The 18319-nt window shown below is 36.0% G+C and overlaps 1 protein-coding gene across 4 annotated transcripts in view; it reads left to right on the top strand.

The window, feature by feature from the left end:
• The window catches only part of LOC106053823 (glutamate receptor 3-like), an 84574-nt gene extending 68912 nt beyond the window's left edge, over positions 1 to 15662 (top strand). For all 4 annotated transcript variants that reach the window (XM_056026022.1, XM_056026023.1, XM_056026025.1 and 1 more), the window contains exons 2-12: positions 2904 to 2954; positions 4823 to 5002; positions 5942 to 6101; positions 6411 to 6590; positions 6759 to 6876; positions 7991 to 8087; positions 9071 to 9160; positions 10182 to 10342; positions 10601 to 10725; positions 11937 to 12076; positions 13169 to 15662. In XM_056026022.1, the coding sequence (XP_055881997.1) occupies positions 2904 to 2954; positions 4823 to 5002; positions 5942 to 6101; positions 6411 to 6590; positions 6759 to 6876; positions 7991 to 8087; positions 9071 to 9160; positions 10182 to 10342; positions 10601 to 10725; positions 11937 to 12076; positions 13169 to 13381 (1515 nt within the window). In that variant the 3' untranslated portion in view covers positions 13382 to 15662. The remainder of the gene's footprint in view (positions 1 to 2903; positions 2955 to 4822; positions 5003 to 5941; positions 6102 to 6410; positions 6591 to 6758; positions 6877 to 7990; positions 8088 to 9070; positions 9161 to 10181; positions 10343 to 10600; positions 10726 to 11936; positions 12077 to 13168) is intronic.
• The last annotated feature ends 2657 nt before the right edge of the window (positions 15663 to 18319 follow it).

Genomic DNA, 18319 nt, shown 5'->3' with positions numbered 1-18319 from the left:
TAGAAAGGGAGAGGGGCAGGGCCGGTCCTAGCAATTGCGGGGCCCTATGAGAAACTGATTGCGCGGTGCCTAGTCTGTGTGGGAATAAGGATAATAAGTGAAAATTAAGATTTTATATAAGAAACAAAATTCATTCTTTACTAAGTTAAAAATTGCGATCTGTACTTTACAAACCTTGTAACCAATGGCATATTTTTACGCTAGTGACTATAAAAGTAAATAAAGTATTGGAACTTTCGATTAAGGTATAAATTCGCCCGATTATTACATGAAAGGTGACAATGCCTTTTTTCCTTTTATCACGCGTAGGATTGGCGTTTTCCGCAATGAATGACACCCACAAATGACAATTTTGTCTATTTTTCTGGAGATTTTAGAGAGCTTTCAGGAGATTTTAATAAATTCAGGAGATCTCCAGGCGTTTTTCGTATATATTTTGCAATTAGCGCTGGACCTATGAAAGCGCGGGGCCCACTGCGACCGCATAGGTTGCAGTGGCCTAAGACCGGCCCTGGAAAGGGGAAATGAAATCTTGGGAAGGAGGGAGAGAGAGGGAGAGAGAGAGGAAAAGAAAGGGAGAGAGGGAGAGATTATTGTCTTATTCGGTGAATAGGAAACAATCCTTGTTGATTTTGAAATTTGGAACGACTTTGTCTAATACCCTGCAGCATACATTTAAAATGTCTCTTATTTGAACATTACTCTGACATATCCATTTTATTTGGACATAGCTTTGACTAGTCCATCGTAGGCCTTGGGAAATCAAATACTAGTCCAAAGCTGTTTTCTTTTATCAAGAGAGAGAGAGAGAGAGCTAAACTGTATCATCGAAAACAACAAACAAATTGATCAGGGAATATTAGTTAGTTGCTACTGATAATGATTAAATGTCAATTAGTATCTAAATTTAAATAGCTAGAATTTTTTTTATAGATATACACACAATGTCATACCTTTACCAAAGTAACTTAGAATGTTGTCATTTAGTTAATTAACATTTAACCTTTAAAAAATTTTATATAATTAATTTATTGATTGATTGTCGTAAAAGCAGTGGTTATTGATTGTCGTAAAAGCAGTGGTTATTGATCAAATTGCAGTCTAAAATTCATATTGAATCGAAATTAATATATTGATCCACTTTAACGATACTGTCTACAAATTGCCCAGATGTCTAGATTCCACGTCATCTACGTACATCTATTTAGTTCATGCAATACGTCATCAAAGGGAAACAAATGTGTAGATCTACATCTCGTGTTTGGAGTAGTGTGTACTTTACGTGAGGACCCCCCCCCCCCCCCCCCAATAAAATAGTGCCAGAACGCCAACATGTGCGATAGGTCTTGGAGTGTTGAGAACAATACACCATCTGCTTGACTAAATGGCGTCTGGAGATCCATGACCTTCTGCCAGGGCCATTGTTTGCTTATCTGGGTGTCTTGTCACTTTCTGGTATTTGTTCACAAAGTGTTCTGCTGTAACTTCACTTACTTGTAGGTACTGTTTTTTTTTTAATGGCATCCGAATAGAGCGAAAAAAAAAACTTATTTTACGTGGTGAGTCCGTCCGTCCGTCTGTTACGTTAAGATATCAAAACAGAAAAGCCTTTGAAACATCGATCTTAAAATATTTTGTTGCTTGCTAAATTAATTGAGACGGTTATTTTAATCTTCTAAAAACCAAACTCTTTTTATAAAACATTTTGTATGCAATCCGAGATTTTCAGACCAAGCAACTGTAAATGTAGTATAATTTATTGTGTTAGTGCTTATAAACCATGTAGTCTTGCTATATTTCCTAACGCGGCATTTTGGAGCTGCGTTTTTGTGCGAGAGGTTCTGATGTTAATTTATATAACACAAATCTTTTTTTAAATAAACATTTCTTTTTTTACCACACTTTTCTATACTATACGTAGTATAGTGAAGGTCTCGAATAAGATAAAATGTTTTGAAGTTATTGTGTGTGTATTTGTTTAGGTATGTTAGTGTGTAAGTGTGTGGTAGCGTGCAGCGGCGAAGTTAAGTAAAAGAATGTCTGAACAGTCCTGCTGATAGGTACAAAAGAGTATGTCACGGGCCAGTACTAACTGACAGACACCTCGAACTAGATGACTGCCAGACAGACCCATGACCCAGATAGTTTTGTAACATTTGCATCAAAAAGTAACTCATCACAGCTTATCGCTTGTCCTTGGTTTGAACACAGAACAGAACATATTTAATAAGAGAGAGAGAGAGAGAGAGAGCGAGAGAGAGAGAGAGAGGGAGAGAGAGAGAGATCGTTTGATCACACTGGTTCAAATGTGTTTAATTATAACCAGAATTAACAAATAGTTTGTATAAAGCCTTAGAATGAACAACAATGATCAATACAAATGCGAAGATCGACAAATCTGAAAAAAAAAATTATAATACATTTAGACGAAACATGATTTTATTTTAATTTCGTATTCTTCTTCTTCTTCTAGCCAGATTTTTGACGCTGAGCTGTGAGCTCTTTTGTAGATTGTGCCAAGGGAAAATAGTCTGCTGTTCTTTTCAGTTCGTGTCGTATAAAAATGGTCTTTTTAACTGAAATTTGGCGGGTTTACGAAATCACTAGTTAAAAAAAAGGGTTTACGAAATCACTAGTTAAAAAAAAAGGGTTTACGAAATCACTAGTTTTGTTTACTGATTTTATTTTGGCTATACGTTCATCTCAACTTCACTTTTTAACTGTTCCATAGTTTGTTTGGACTCTTGGGTCACCACACATGATCTGTCGATTATCTTTCTCCATTTCTCTCTGTCTTTCTCTGGCTATATGCTATTATTGCTTATGTACTGATAGTTATAATCTATGATTAGTTTTATTTTTATATTGAAGATTAATTAATTTATTCGTTTTTCTTTTTTCAGACCACCCTAGCCCCAGCAGCCAACCACCTGGTCATCAGTGTGGTTGACCAGGTAAGTCAGTCCGTAGTTATCTCTGTGTTTACATGCGTGTTCATCTCTGTGCAAAATATAATATCTGTCATTCTTTGGAGACATAAGACAAAGTATATATACAGAGAGAGGAAGAGAGCGACAGAGAGAGAGAGAAAAAAAAAGAGAGAGGGAGAGAGTTTTTTTTTATCCTGATAACTTTGATAAACATAATTTTTAATCTTTTGTCAAGGAAGTTCATAAAGAATTATAGATCTATCCTTCGTTGTTCCTTGAATTAACCACAGAACGTACATCTGTTACTAGATTGTCTCCAGACTGAAATGTCTGAGGGGAACTACACCGGGCTAGACTAGACATTGCTAATAAATTAGTTCTTTTTTAAATATCTTTCAATAGTTGAAAAACGTGAATATATATATATATTGTCAAGATTTAGGCTGTTCCACTTACAAAGGTCTACCTCTTCTGCAAAATAATAATAATAATAAATAAATAATCGCTTCTAGCTTCCAGACGAAAGTGTTTTTTTAACCAATAATTATGTTTTGGCCGAGTGTTAAAGCACATGGCTTCCGAGCCGACAGTTGAGGATGTGTCGTTTTTAACTTTGCGTTAATCGTTGTGCTTTCCACATGGCACCCTTGATAACCATTGGTCTCAGTTATAGATGAGCTTTACATTCTCTGCCTTAAAAGTCTGAAAGGCAAACTTTACATTTGGTAATGTGCACCATGTCACTGCTGCAGAAAAGAGTATTGGACAATACCTTACTGATTTCCAAATACCAAAGCTCTAAATACTGGACCTATGTAATGAGCACTCTACTATATGGTAATGAATCATGGTCCACATATTCTTGGCAGGAAAAAAAATAGCTGAATATCTTCCACCTCCAATGCTTAAGGCAGATTTTTTAAAATAAATGTGGCAATATAAAATAACCAATGAAGAAGTGCTGCGAAAAGCAGTAGACGCCTTGTCTGGCTTGGTCATGGTTACAAATTCCACAAGGTCGACTCCCACAATATTTCTATGCGGGGATCTAATAGGAGAGAGATGAGCCGCTGGTTGCCAACTTTTAAGGTATACTGATGTATGCAAACAAGACATGAAGCTCTTAATGATCGACACCAACAGTCGGGAAGAATATGCACTGGGTAGATCCACTTGAAGGTCAAGCATAAAGAAAGGGTCCAGGATGGCAGATGGCATACACATCAGAAGTAGAAAGAAGGGTGAAAGTACAAACAGCGCCTGGTGATTACAGATGTCCAACCTGTGACCGCAGCTGTGTAGCAAGGTTTCTTTCGTCATATGAGAAGTTGCAAAGAGAAAAGATCGTGTCATATAACCTAAAATGCCACTGAACTTGTGTATGTAAACTGATATTTTATAAAGCGGTTCTACGTTCTTCAAATAATTGTTACAATAGTAAATCTTATATAAATATATTTTTTTATGTTAAATTGTAGACTACAATTTCATCCTTTTAAATTCAATCTCGGTCAACTGTCATGTACTGCACGCCTCAGGGTCCCAAGAGAAGTGTGAACAGGAAGTTTAGTTATAAATAGGGAGCCTAAAAAAATTCGATTCTTATCATAAAAATTTAAGCATATAAGGGGAGATAATTGGTTTCTTTTACCGTAAGAAGGGGGAACTTTTGATAATAATAAGAGGCCAGCTAATATCTTGGTTATTCAGTTCTAAGTTTTAAGCTTTATGTTAAATACTTTCGTGAATCAGTTATTAACGACAAGTCCTATTTAGTGTTAATTGGGTATTTAATCTTTTCATGATTTCTACTTGGAGAAGGAAAGTATTTTATTTCGTTAAGAAGATTTCTTTTTTATATTTGATATTACAATCACTTCACTTATCTACAGGAACCTTTCATCACAAGAGAGCCAAGACCCAGTGGTGACTATTACAGTGGCTACTTGGTAGATCTAATAAATGAGATCAGCCGAAGGGCCAACTTCACCTACACATTTAAACAAGCCGATGAGCATGGGCGATATCTGTCCACTGGATGGACGGGGATCATCGGTGATGTCGTTAAGGGGGTAGGTAGACGCCTCTTTCTTTACCCATGGTCTCATAATATGGTAGCACTCCCATGGTCTCATAATATTGTAGCACTCCCATGGTCTCATAATATGGTAGCACTCCCATGGTCTCATAATATTGTAGCACTCCCATTGTCTCATAATATTGTAGCACTCCCATGGTCTCATAAATTTGTAGCACTCCCATGATCTCATAATATTGTAGCACTCCCATGGTCTCATATTATAGTACTCCCATGGTCTCATAATATTATAGCACCCCCATGGTCTCATAATATTGTATCATTCCCATGGTCTCATAATATGGTAGTACTCCCATGGTCTCATAATACCATAGCACTCCCATGGTCTCATAATATTCTAGCACTCCTACGGACTCGTAATACCATAGCACTCTTTATTAGCTTGATCAGAGCGCTATATAGGCTTCACATATTTTGTCCTTGTTCCTCTGGTTGGTCAAATCAAAATTAGCAATTGACTCCCATTAGCATCTAAAAACTCTTAATAGGCTACTAATTATTTAAATTGTGTTTGTAATTAGAAAACCAGTTCTTCTTTGATATATTTTTATTTCTAGGATTAGACCGATTAACTGTTTACAGACTATAGATGTTTTGCATTGCATTTAACATTAAGTTTAAAAGACATTAAGATCTAGTTACAATGGAACAGTTATGATTGTAAATAAAACAATTTGTTTTTTAAATCTTTGATCAATTGATAAACTTTAGATCAAAGAAAGGGAGACAGCCTGCAAAAAATCTTTTTTCACTGCAGATTTCCGTGTTAGCTCCCTTGATAGTGCAAAATAACTTTTTGCTTTATAAATTCTCGCGCCCTGTGTAAAATAGAACTGCATGTACTAAAATAAATACATGTACTCATGTTATTAACAAACTAACGTGGATTCAATGTTTTTAATGTCGATTGCAGGAAGCTCAGATCGGTGGTGGGGCCCTGACCGTGACCACCAAGCGTGAGGAGGCTGTAGACTTTACTAAACCTTACCTCTCCAACAGTGTGAACCTGCTGGTTCAAAAACCAACATGGGAAGACCTTGGCCTTGGCTACCTGGTTCGACCATTCTCAGCAGGTATAACATTTTTACAGTGTAGCTGAGTGCGGACATCGATAATTGATACTACAGTAGTAGCTATAGTTGGTCATTTTATTCATTCAAGTATCGAGCAACACGCAGCGTGCATTAGCCTTATATACCACATTTAAAGAGACACAAGTGAGAAGTGAGAAAAGCCATCTTCGAGTTCATATGAATTGAGAAATGTGTTCATCTTCGACAACATAGGAGTAGATATATGTCATATATATGTAACGTTAAAAGACATTACAGTTTATGTCTTCCAGATGATCAGATTAAAGTTAGTCTCTTTCTGATTCTCAGATTATTGGATTATGCTTCTGGTGGTCTTGTTGCTCATCGGCATTGTCTTCTTTGTCATTGGTAAGTTTAGTCCTTACGAATGGGGCAATGTGGCGGCAGACCGAGATCCCAGAGGCGCCAAGAACAGCTTCACACTAAGAAACAGTTACCTGTTCGCTCTTAGCACGATTACCTGGCAAGGTGAGCCAAATCTTCTGAAACAATTTTTTTAGCGCAACACTGGCAACTCAATGTCACTGTTCAAACGATTTGTACATTTAAATTAAAATTAAAACTTTACAATTATAGTTCTAAATCATCTTAAAGAATGGAGCTATTGCCATAGAAACTATTACCTTTGAATTACAGGTTTCAGAGAGGCACCCCACTCCCTGTCAGGACGTATCATGGCTGCCTTCTGGTGGATGTTTATTCTGTTCAGCCTAATCGCCTACACCGCCAACCTGACGGCGTACTTCCTGGCTAGGTGAGGCAATAATTAGTATATCAAGGTGTATCAAACACCACCACCATTGGACTTAATTACTTTAGAGAGGAATGATAGAGTAATCAGGTTTAGACTTGGAAAGTGAAGGCTGTTGGTACCCGTGCTGGCCATAAAAGCTTCCCATAAAATATTAGTCACATAGTGAATACATCGCGAAATTTAACCTCTGGAGAAGATGCTTATGTATATAATTATTTGGTGTGCATTTCTCGCTCCCTTGTGAAGTTACGATTCTTTTATGGTTATTGCTCTTGGGGTTATCTGAGGTCAAAGTGAAACCAGCATTCCTCCAAATTTCTTAGTTCAAGTCGAATATGTATGCTCCACACTGATGAAATGTGGTTCACATTGTCCCATTGAAACAAACCAATGAGACAGGCCCAAGTCAATAACGCAATGTCTTCGATTCTGAAGATTAAGGATGAGTAAAGTGTTTCACATGACTACGCAAACCCAGTCGCGACTTGCATATTTTTTCAGCATCTTGCGCAGACAAAGCTGTTGTCCGCCGTCGATCTATCTAAGGTCTTCAATAAGGGATTTTCTTTGGGTCTCAAACAGAGATACCTCCATGAGTTGAATTTACTTTGATTTTGAGCAAATTGTTTAAAATCGTGCTCAAAAATGAAAAAAGACTATGGATACCTGCGTGTCAGAGTACAAGGGATACTAAATCCTATTTGTCCTAATGTTCTTGATTACGAAACGATGTTAATACAATGTATATCGAATCATCTTTACGGGCCAGAACTATTTTTTTTATATAATTATTTCATTGTCAGCAATGTAATTCTGTTACCAGTTAAGTTATTTTGAGATTGTAATTTATTATGATTCATTAGTTAATAGTTTACTTTATATATTTGACTATCTTTGTCCCTGCATTAAAAGCAGTAGCCTACCTGGTGTGGGTGTGTTTGTGTGTGTGTGTGCGTGTGTTTTTGTGTGGCATTAACGATTAAGACATGCACGTGACCTCTGTGCATTTACATCATTCATTGACACACACACACACATAACCTTTGATTCTAAATCTCCGAATCTCTCAAATGATCCTTTTTCTTCTCTCAACAAAAAAATGGAAACTCTACAGGCCTGAACAAATCCCCAAGATGCCGTTTAAAACTTATGAGGACCTCCTTGCAGACACCAACATACGTGTTGGTGTGTTACTGTCTGGATCTACAGAGGTAAGTGTCTTTTCGTTTTTAAACTGGTATGACTAGACGTTAGCATAGTAAATTTAAGAGCCATAATATCTTTCAATGTAATAATTGTCAGTGATAATGTAATTAAAAGACAAACTAGTTTTAGGGTGCCATGTTATATAGATATATAATTATAATCGTCTATGCACATTAGTTATGAGAACCTGCTACGCTACTGATCCTAAACTGCATCGGATAATTGTTGTTCCTTTGGTCACGTCAGCTGCGTGGAGAAAGGGGGGGAACTGCAGTAACATCATTATGACTATAAATAATGCCCAGGCTTTCATATCGCTTTTCTACAAGATGAACCATAGTCGTTCTACGACTGAAGGAGGCCGACACACACATTTTGAGAACTACATTAAGCAAGCGACCCGATGCGTAGAATACGCCGCTGTTTAGTGACGTATGAATACTTCCTGAAAAACACAGTTGTCCTAATAGGGTAGGTTTGGGCAAACGACTGTGTGCGTATGCCTGGATAGCGAGGAAGGCGCGGCTGCGGGAGAGGGCCGGAAAAGGGTAAGAGAGTTGGCGTGAGTGCGTGGTGTCCTGCATGGTTGGGCGACGTAGAAAATTATATATACACAGAGAAGATTACTTGTTCTCCCCCCCCCCCTCTTTTTTTTCTGAGCCTCGCTATCTGTCACCGCGAAAGTTATGTGGGATAACTCTAGTCCGACTTGCAGAAATAAAAGAGTTATCTTTCCATGACTTTTTCATCGAGGGTTAAAGAGTCGGCGTGCGTGCGTGTCCTTCATGTTTGGGCGACGAAGAGAATTATAGATGAAAACCGAAGAGGAATAACATATTAATAAACATTTTTATCGTTTACTGGTGAGCAAAAAGGGAGTAAAGAAAAATGACATAGACGAACGTTTCTAGACTGCTAAACATTATGATGTTTATTACTAATTGTAATTTCTGAGTTCCTATAACGAGTTCCTTTTGTTGCCCTACAGAGTCTGTTGAGAAACAGCCGCTCTGAGACTCTGAGATCTATCTACAGCAAGATCAACGCACAGAACACATTTGTTGGCAGCTACAGTGAGGTGAGATCCTAAACACATGATTACTTCTTGCTAGCATTTGGGGACATGCTGGTAAGAACAAACAACATATTTGATGTTGGACCCAAAAGAAACGTACCATTCTAAAGATATTATTTTATAGTCTTTTTTAATCCTAACAGAATATTGCTAAATATTATAATGACAAAATCACAGATTTAGAACTGTGGACAAAATATTTTGGGCACAACTACAAAAAAACAACAACAGGTAGTCAACAAAATACTTTGACCTGCCGATATTAGCTTTTGTTATCAATTCTCAATCATTTGTTAAACATTATGTCTGTCAAGGCTAGATATTAGATTCCTTTCAGAGAATATCAATTAAGTTGAAATCAGAGCATAGAGCAAAAGCATTTCTTACATACAACCTTTTCTTCTCTTGTTACAAGAAGTCGGGGTACCGGCACCTTTTTCAATGTAGGAAAAACATGATTACTTCTCTTGTATTTTAACGTTTAATTTATTCATTTAATAGTAGTTAAAAGGCAATCCATCACCTATTTAAAAAAAACAAACAAAACAAAGCACTGTATATATATATATATATTTATGTATATATACATGAAAAGAAATCAAAAGAGTGCACGCAGACTACTCTGTCCTGTAAGTCTTACAACTCTGGATATAATTTTTAAAATAATATATGTTTTTTATTATTTAGGACAACTTTCTGCTTTCTGTAAATGCACTTTTTAAAATAACACGTGAGTTGATAAGAATGATGCAGATTCTAAAACGATGTGTTATTGTAGGTGGCCAAACTGGTCAATGGTAGCTTTATTGCCTTGTTGTAGGGTGCTAAACGGGTCAAGACTTCCAATGGTAACTTTACTGTCTTGTTGTAGGGTGCTAAACGGGTCAAGACTTCCAATGGTAACTTTACTGTCTTGTTGTAGGGTGCTAAACGGGTCAAGACTTCCAATGGTAACTTTACTGTCTTGTTGTAGGGTGCTAAACGGGTCAAGACTTCCAATGGTAACTTTACTGTCTTGTTGTAGGGTGCTAAACGGGTCAAGACTTCCAATGGTAACTTCGTAATGTTTATGGAAACAGACAGCGCCGAGTATTACGCCAGGAAGAACTGCAACCTGATGATCTACGGAGATACCATCTTCCCATCCAATTTGGCCTTTGCTGTCAGGAAAGGTTCCGTCTGGAAGTAGGTTAATGTTAATGTGACTTAGAAGTGGTCAGCTTTTTTGAAGACCAAAACTAGTGAGGATATATATGTAGAATTTGTACTTAGTTTTATTTCCTATGTAGGTTTCAATGTGACTGTTTCAAGTTTGATTTTTTAATCAAATTTTTATATTTGTACAAAGTAATCAATTTTCTTACATATATTCGGGAATTATAATGTCCTGTTAAAAATATATATTTGTTGTATAATATTGATGTTGAGTTGTTTATCTTCCAGGGGTATTTTCAATACTATCATCGAGGACCTCAAGGACAATGGCTACCTGGAACAACTCAAGGACAAATACTGGCACTTTTCTGGCGACTGCACCAACATTGATGGACGCAAGTATGTTGAGACAGGTAAGTCGAGTGGTTATAGTGATGGACGCAAGTATGTTGAGACAGGTAAGTCGAGTGGTCTTAGTAACGGACGCAAGTATGTTGAGACAGGTAAGTCCAGTGGTCTTAGTGATGGACGCAAGTATGTTGAGACAGGTAAGTCGAGTGGTCTTAGTAACGGACGCAAGTATGTTGAGACAGGTAAGTCGAGTGGTCTTAGTGATGGAAGAAAGTTTATTGAGACAGGTAAGTCGAGTGGTCTTAGTGATGGACGAAAGTTTATTGAGACAGGTAAGTCGAGTGGCCTTAGTGATGGAAGAAAGTTTATTGAGACAGGTGGATTCAGTAGCCAAAGGATCGCTATGACAAAGTAACAAGCTTGCTAACTCCCTATGCGGAAAAAAAAAAGAAAAAGAAAGGGAAGTAAATACATATTTCTGTTGCTGAGTGCAAGATTGTAGAGTTGTCCAGCATACACACATTTAAGCTCAATTTAAAAAAAAACAAACAAAACAATTTGATTTTCTTTACAATTTTTAAGCGAGAAATGCTTAATCAGGAGCTCTGCCCAATTCTCATTTTATGGTTATGAAATGGTAATAATGAGACTACAAAATGTGGTCAGCATGGTAGGACTCAAACGCATTTTCTTACAACAAATTATATTCATGGAATCTTCTTACTAGGCATTTAAGTATAGGAATACAAATAAATACAAAGATAGGACTTTATTCGGCAACACACCAAAAATTAATGAAATTCCTAGCATCCCACCCCCCACCCCCAATAAAAAACAAAAAAAAAACAAACACAAAATCTATTTTTTTTAAAATAGTTAAACATTTCATTCCGAGGTTTTAAAGGCGTGTTGACTATTTTCCAACATATTGTTCATATACAAAGTGTTCACATCTTACTTTCTAGTAATAGACACCATCAATGTTTATTCGTGTGTTCATTATATCAAGATGTCTCAAATGTTACCTATGTAGATTCTACCATCATAAATTGTACAGAGAAATAAATATATCAACAGATGAAACGTTTTTGTCATGCGCTGATATGTTAATAGTGAACTATCAAGTAAACGTATTTGACTATTTTGTTTCAACACGAGTATTGGAGACTACTTCACAGACAAATTGATTCATTTCACACATAGCTAGAGTTCTCTGTGCTATGTCTGTTCATATGTGTTTTAAATAACGTAATGAATGTCTATCTTCTTTCAGGTGGACACCTCAGCTCTCTGCCCATCTATCCGATTACTCTGAAGGACATGGCTGTGGCTATCCTGCTGCTCTTCCTTGGTTTCATTGCTGCAATGATCTTCCTGGTCATCGAGATAGTCCACTATGCGGTCACCAAGAAGGTATGTATTTGGGTGAGTACCGGAGTTTGTAGGACATTTGGCTTGCCAGCAAGAACATGCAGTGTGATTAATTTATGCAAGAAATCAAATTCGCTTTCATGGATTTACCATTCAGTATGTATTGGATACTGTCTTTGCTGTCATGGATTTACCATTTGATTGTACGTAGTACACTGTGTTTGCCTTCCAAAATGTACCACTTGATTGTGTGTTGGATACTTTCATTGTCTTCATGGATTTACGATAAGATTGTGTGCTTAGGATTCTTAAGTTGCCTTCAAGGTTGATTTGTGTGTAGGGTACATGGCTTGCCTAGAAGGATTTACCATTCGATTGTCTTCTTAGGAATATGTATGTGTCATTTATTATTTATTATTCTGAGTGGGAAGCGTGGTCGAGAGGCTAAGTACGCTTGAACTTAGCTTAGCTACCTATGAAGGGGGCTCGAGGTTTGATACCCGACTCAAGCAGAGTTGTGTTTACTGGTCACCTAAAGGAAGCACGGAAAACCTCCTCCCAGATACCCCATTCCCCCCCCCTCCTTCCACACTGGCCCACAAATGAGATTGGACTATATGAGCATGCTATAAGCATGAAAGTAGCGCTATATATAAACAAGCTATAGTTAATTCTGTGGTTTGTGATTATATTTAGCTAGATTCGTATAATGTATAATTAGATGTCTTTCTTTTCTATTTTTTCCTTGCTTCAAGAAATTCAAAACAATTTTAAAACTTTAGATTTAGCTGCTGTTGTTTTTTTTTTTTTTTTTTTTTTTTTTGCGTCTGCTAGTTTTCAGCCAAAACATTTGACGATTAGTTTGCTCTTTCATTACTACAAAACTACAGCATGAAAATCATTTTTTTTTTTTGCCTTTTTTTCCACCTAGAATTTGTGGCTAAGAAAAGATATGTTGTTCTTGTAAAGTAGTGTAATTCATGAAACTAGAGGAAGAAACTGTAAATTGATCTTTATTATTTTTCAGCACGTACGCTTGTTTGTTTTTTTCAAATTCATTTCTAAACTTTCAATATTTCAACCAGCGTTCCAATGATTGTACATCCTAGTCATAGTTGAATGTTTCTTCTTTAGGGCAAGAAGATTGAAAGGCCAAAGATTCTGAAGAACCCACCCAAGATCTTCAGACCCAAGACCAAGGCGGCCAAAGCTGGACCCACCGACGTAGAGCTTGGAGAAGAAGCAGGGCCCTCTTCTGACGGCCTTGAGAGCGTCCCCTTGGAGGATGCTGAGGACCCCGGAGCCGGAAGTGGAGATGAGCTTCGTGGTGACGAGGCCAAGGCTTAAGTCAGAAATAGAATAAAAATTGAAATAGGTCATCTAAGAATTTTTTTTCTTCTTTTTACATTTTAGCTAGTTTGATAGAAACAATTAATACACGACATGGTCATCTCTATTGTGTGTGAGAGTTCAGATGGACATACCTCTACCATAACCAAACAAGAGCTTCTGAAATAAAAAAATAAAATACAAATATTAAACCAACTAATTCTACACTTAGGTACAATATCAAAAAGAAGAGAAAAAAAAATTGATTTCAAGGCAGGAATGGGAAACATGAACAGAACTATATTTTTTATTTGTTTCAATATGGACACACTTTTAACAAAGATCTATTTTATAACGTTACTTTTAACGATGGACTGCACATGAAACTATAATGGTCATATTTATAGTCAGAAAAACATTTTTGTTTTGTAAACGTGTTCTAATTTTTTATTTGTCGTTGCACTTTTTAATTTAGTGTGTCATGTGATTATTATCAACTTTTGTTTTGATTGGGTAACTTTGTATCAGTTGTTTTGATTGGACAGAACTGAACCGAGTGCCAGTTTGAAAAGAAATATTTATTATTATCGTTCTAGCGTATTAAATTACATAAATACATCAAACAAGTAATTTTTGTTTCTACTTTATTTAGGTAGCAAATCCCAAAAACATTTTTGGTTTGTTTTTATTTTGTTTATGCATTACCACGATATTTTTGAACTCATGTTTTGTTTCGCACTCTTCTGATATTATTATTATAATTATTATTTTTCTATTTCTAGTTTTTTAATTTAAATTACACTTTTTATGTTCCTCATTTTCATTCCATTGTACTTTCAGTTCACTGTATTTTTTTAAAATATTTTTATTCAACAACTACATCATTTTATATTGCATCAATTTATCATTCAATACTCGCTTTGTGAACTTCATTAAAAAAATAATATGTAGCATAATATTAAGATAATTACAGTATTCTTTATTTAACACGAAATCTATTTATTACACTATATGAATTATAGCTTGACCTTGTAATTACATTACTGTAATATTTTTTTTTTGTGATTTCTTAAACGTGTTTAGCAAGCAGGCTAAACACTGTCTGTTCTTCGATTTTACTAATTCATTTACTTGCTAATATTTCACCTTTTTTTTTTCATTAACTGAACAGGATCGTAGAATTTAGATAGTAGGTTTTAACCCATCACCTGCTGACCCCTTTTTTGCACAGAGTGAGCGCACCTTCAAAGGTCTTGATTATTTTAGGTGACATAGTTGAATGTTAAACATTTTTAATTTTTAGGATGTTTTATTTCTTGTAGACTTTTTTTTTAATCATCTGAGCATATTAGTGTATAAACATGTCAATGTATTTGCAATAATTGTTCGATAACTAACGAGAACTAAATGCCTGTATCGGTAACGTATGCAAGCTTAGTGTTCGTTACTGGCAAAGAGAAGTCAAATTAGTTTTAAGTGTTCAGAATGTGTATTACTTTTTGTCAATGAATTCAATTAGTTTAGATACAAGATCATTATCTTTTATAAGTAAAATAATTGATTACTATTGGACGTGTTTTGATTTATTTACATTTAATTTATAGACATATTTGAATAAACGTAGTGAATATAATATTGCATTTAATGAACTCACAATGAGCATCTCGTCTCCAAAATTTGAACATTGAACAATGCAGAAAAATGAATTGGTAGTTACATGTGATGTCATTCTTTTAAATCGAAGCTAATCATATATATGATACATAAGTATTGCATTATCAATATACTTCTTTGAATTCTGTTGTTCCTATTTGGCTATAGTTATTCCGCAATGTAAATCACAGTAGCGTATAAAGTAGCTGCTCATTTCGAAGGCATACAAAAGTACATATTTTGAATTAATGGAGTTTGCTAGTTTTATTGTAAACCACCCACAACATGAACATAGTTATCCATCGTCTCTATTCTAATTCAATGTAACTTGTTCAATATGGAACTCACAAATGAAGGGGAAGTTTTGAAAGTCAGGTTACAAATATTTTTTTGTATAATGACAATAAAGACTGTATGGAGACTAGGTAATAGCTCTCAGGTTTTCCACCGTGGCTTCTGTTACCAAACTTGAGCTCACTGAATCATCAAAGTCATTGTGTGCTTAGCTTCTTTTTATTTTTATTTCAGCCTTAGATACCTGATTATAATTCTAACGTCTACACTACTGCAGTATCTATCTATATTTTATGCATACTCTATGGTGCCTTGAAGGCCTGAAATAAAGGCAATATTTGGTTTATCTCCACTTAAGACTTGGTGTTTTGATATCTCATTGCATACATGTATTCTAAGTTTTTTACAACTTTCACATTAAAATGTCTATTCAAACAAAGCCTCGTGTCCGGGTCTATTGATTGAAGGAGATCAACAGTAGTGAAAACTTCATTTCTATATACAACCATGTGATTGTCAAAAGAGCTGAGCCGAAGGCTCTTCGAACTCTATGCGTGTAAGCCTGCTTGAACAACCGTTCTGTCTGGAAGAGGTCCAAGTCAATGCCTATGTAAGCCTGCTTGAACAACCGTTCGGTCTGGAAGAGGTCCAAGTCAATGCCTATGTAAGACATTGCTATTTCCGATGAATCTGGCATTTCGGGCGCATGGACTAGAATGCATGGCCGAAGGCCGAGTACACCGGGAACCTCCGCCATTTTCCTATGTTGTACCAAGCTAGCCGTGCAGGACTCGCCATTAATGTAACGGTTCCTTAAGGAACGGCGCATGGATTATCGACAGGGACGTGGAAGCTCTCTTTCAACTCCGCACCGTGCAATCGGAAAGCTCTCGCATTCCCTTAGACACTTCCACAGGAGTTTTGTTTTACTATTCATTTAGCCTAATCACTTCCTCAAGTAATCGTTTCCAACCGGGTGCCACGTTGAGGCAGAATAGCGTACCCGAGCTATATTCAACCTAAATGTCTTAGAGGACGCAGTCGACTAGTGATAACTTTATTTTTAAACAACGCTTACATTAAAACGCACTAACACGTAGAAAATAAAGAGAAAGAAATTCGTTGGGGGTGTTCTGTTTGAGTTGAAGTTAAACCTGGACACGAATCTCCAAAACGGCTTTAAACTATTTTCCTAGAAAGTTGGCAGTTTATGCATATTTTGGGGGAAAAATACTAGCTAATTGGCCACATAGGAAAAACACTAGTTTGACCTGTATCATTTTTTAAAAATATAATCATCTTAAAATTAAATTTGGCCAGATTCTTTTTTTTTTCACACACGTACGTCAGTGCGGGTATTCGCGCAGGTATTTCCGCAGGTATTTCCGCAGGTATTCCCGCAGGTATTCCCGCAGGTATTTCTTCCAGAGTAAACTAAATAGACGTTCAGGAACACTTTACACTCGTCTTGGTAGAAATGATTAGCTGAGTTAATCTGTGACAATATTCTTACAAATCATTGGCTGGACTGATAGAGTTAATCTGTGACAATATTCTTACAAATAATTAGCTGGACTGATAGAGTTAATCTGTGACAATATTCTTACAAATAATTAGCTGGACTGATAGAGTTAATCTGTGACAATATTCTTACAAATCATTGGCTGGACTGATAGAGTTAATCTGTGACAATATTCTTACAAATAATTAGCTGGACTGATAGAGTTAATCTGTGACAATATTCTTACAAATCATTAGCTGGACTGATAGAGTTAATCTAAGGCAATATACTTACAAATCATAGGCTTACTTATTAAGAGCGAAGAAGTCGCGTTTACAAAAAATCACCCAAGTCATAAAGGAGAAATGGTCTTTTCATTTCATCTAGTCAGTGTTTGTAAGCTTTTCATTTCATCTACTCAGTGTTTCTAAACTTTTCATTTCATCTAGTCAGTGTTTCTAAACTTTTCATTGCAATGAACTTTATCACAAACTGTAATTGAACACAAGTCTACGGTGCTTCAGTAGCCTACTGATAAACACTGTTGTAACGATCCTTATTTGAAAAAAAAAAGATTTGTTTTTCTTTTAAAATGTTGGACATATAATATTTAATCACATTTGATCAGCCAGCTAGAGTCACAAATAAATAAAAATGCCTTTTTTTCAAATACGGCTGACTATCTGGTTTAGTTCACTGTCGGATGCTAAAGTGTCAAAAACATTATGACATTTAAAAAAATTACCAAAGCAAAAAACTGATCTAGATCTAAGTTGACCAAGACATAATAAAAGTACTTTTTTCATCATTAAATTGTTTTCGTAAAGCTTCGAATTGATCGATAAATAAATTGAGAAAATTAGCAGAACACCAAAAATAGAAGATCCCTTAAAATGTCCAATCCTTCTTCGAGAAGCAGTCAAAAGTAACCAAAATAAATTAAACCACTACTAGGACTAAACCAAAAACCAGTTACCATATAAAGAATTAAATTAGGCTAATTTAATATAGGAGGCGTTAGGGACTAAGCATACCAACAATTTAGAGAATTTTTTTTTTACTTTCTAAATAGGCCTAACCTAATAAGCTTGATAAAAGAGACCTTTTGACAAGTCGTCAAAATATTGTGAAGGGGCGCCCCCGCCCCCCCCCCCCCCCGAAATGTTAACCCATGGGCATTTGCTTGGTAAGCAATACAGATAACAAGTCTCAGTTTTCAATTGTTTCCGTACGAATAAGGGTATTAGTTTATATTGTAATCATATGGTTAAGCAATAAATGCTACGACTATTGGGTTTAGCCGAGGTCGGTGGGAAGGGGAATGGGGTTGATTCCCGTTCTCTCGAAATAAATCCGGGCTACCTCAATGACAGGGGGAAATATAAAAACATTGTTTAATTTCAAAGCTCTAAAATTGAACGAAACAAATAAAACTAACCATATTGATGTCAGTGTGAATTTAAAAAACCACAACTGTATTTGTTTTTTTCCTCGCTAATCAGGGAGAT

Source organism: Biomphalaria glabrata, chromosome 4 (genome assembly GCF_947242115.1).
Source record: "Biomphalaria glabrata chromosome 4, xgBioGlab47.1, whole genome shotgun sequence".
Lineage (NCBI taxonomy): Eukaryota > Metazoa > Mollusca > Gastropoda > Planorbidae > Biomphalaria > Biomphalaria glabrata.
The sequence above is the reverse complement of the archived record's forward strand: the minus strand, read 5'-3'. Positions and strand labels throughout refer to the sequence as shown.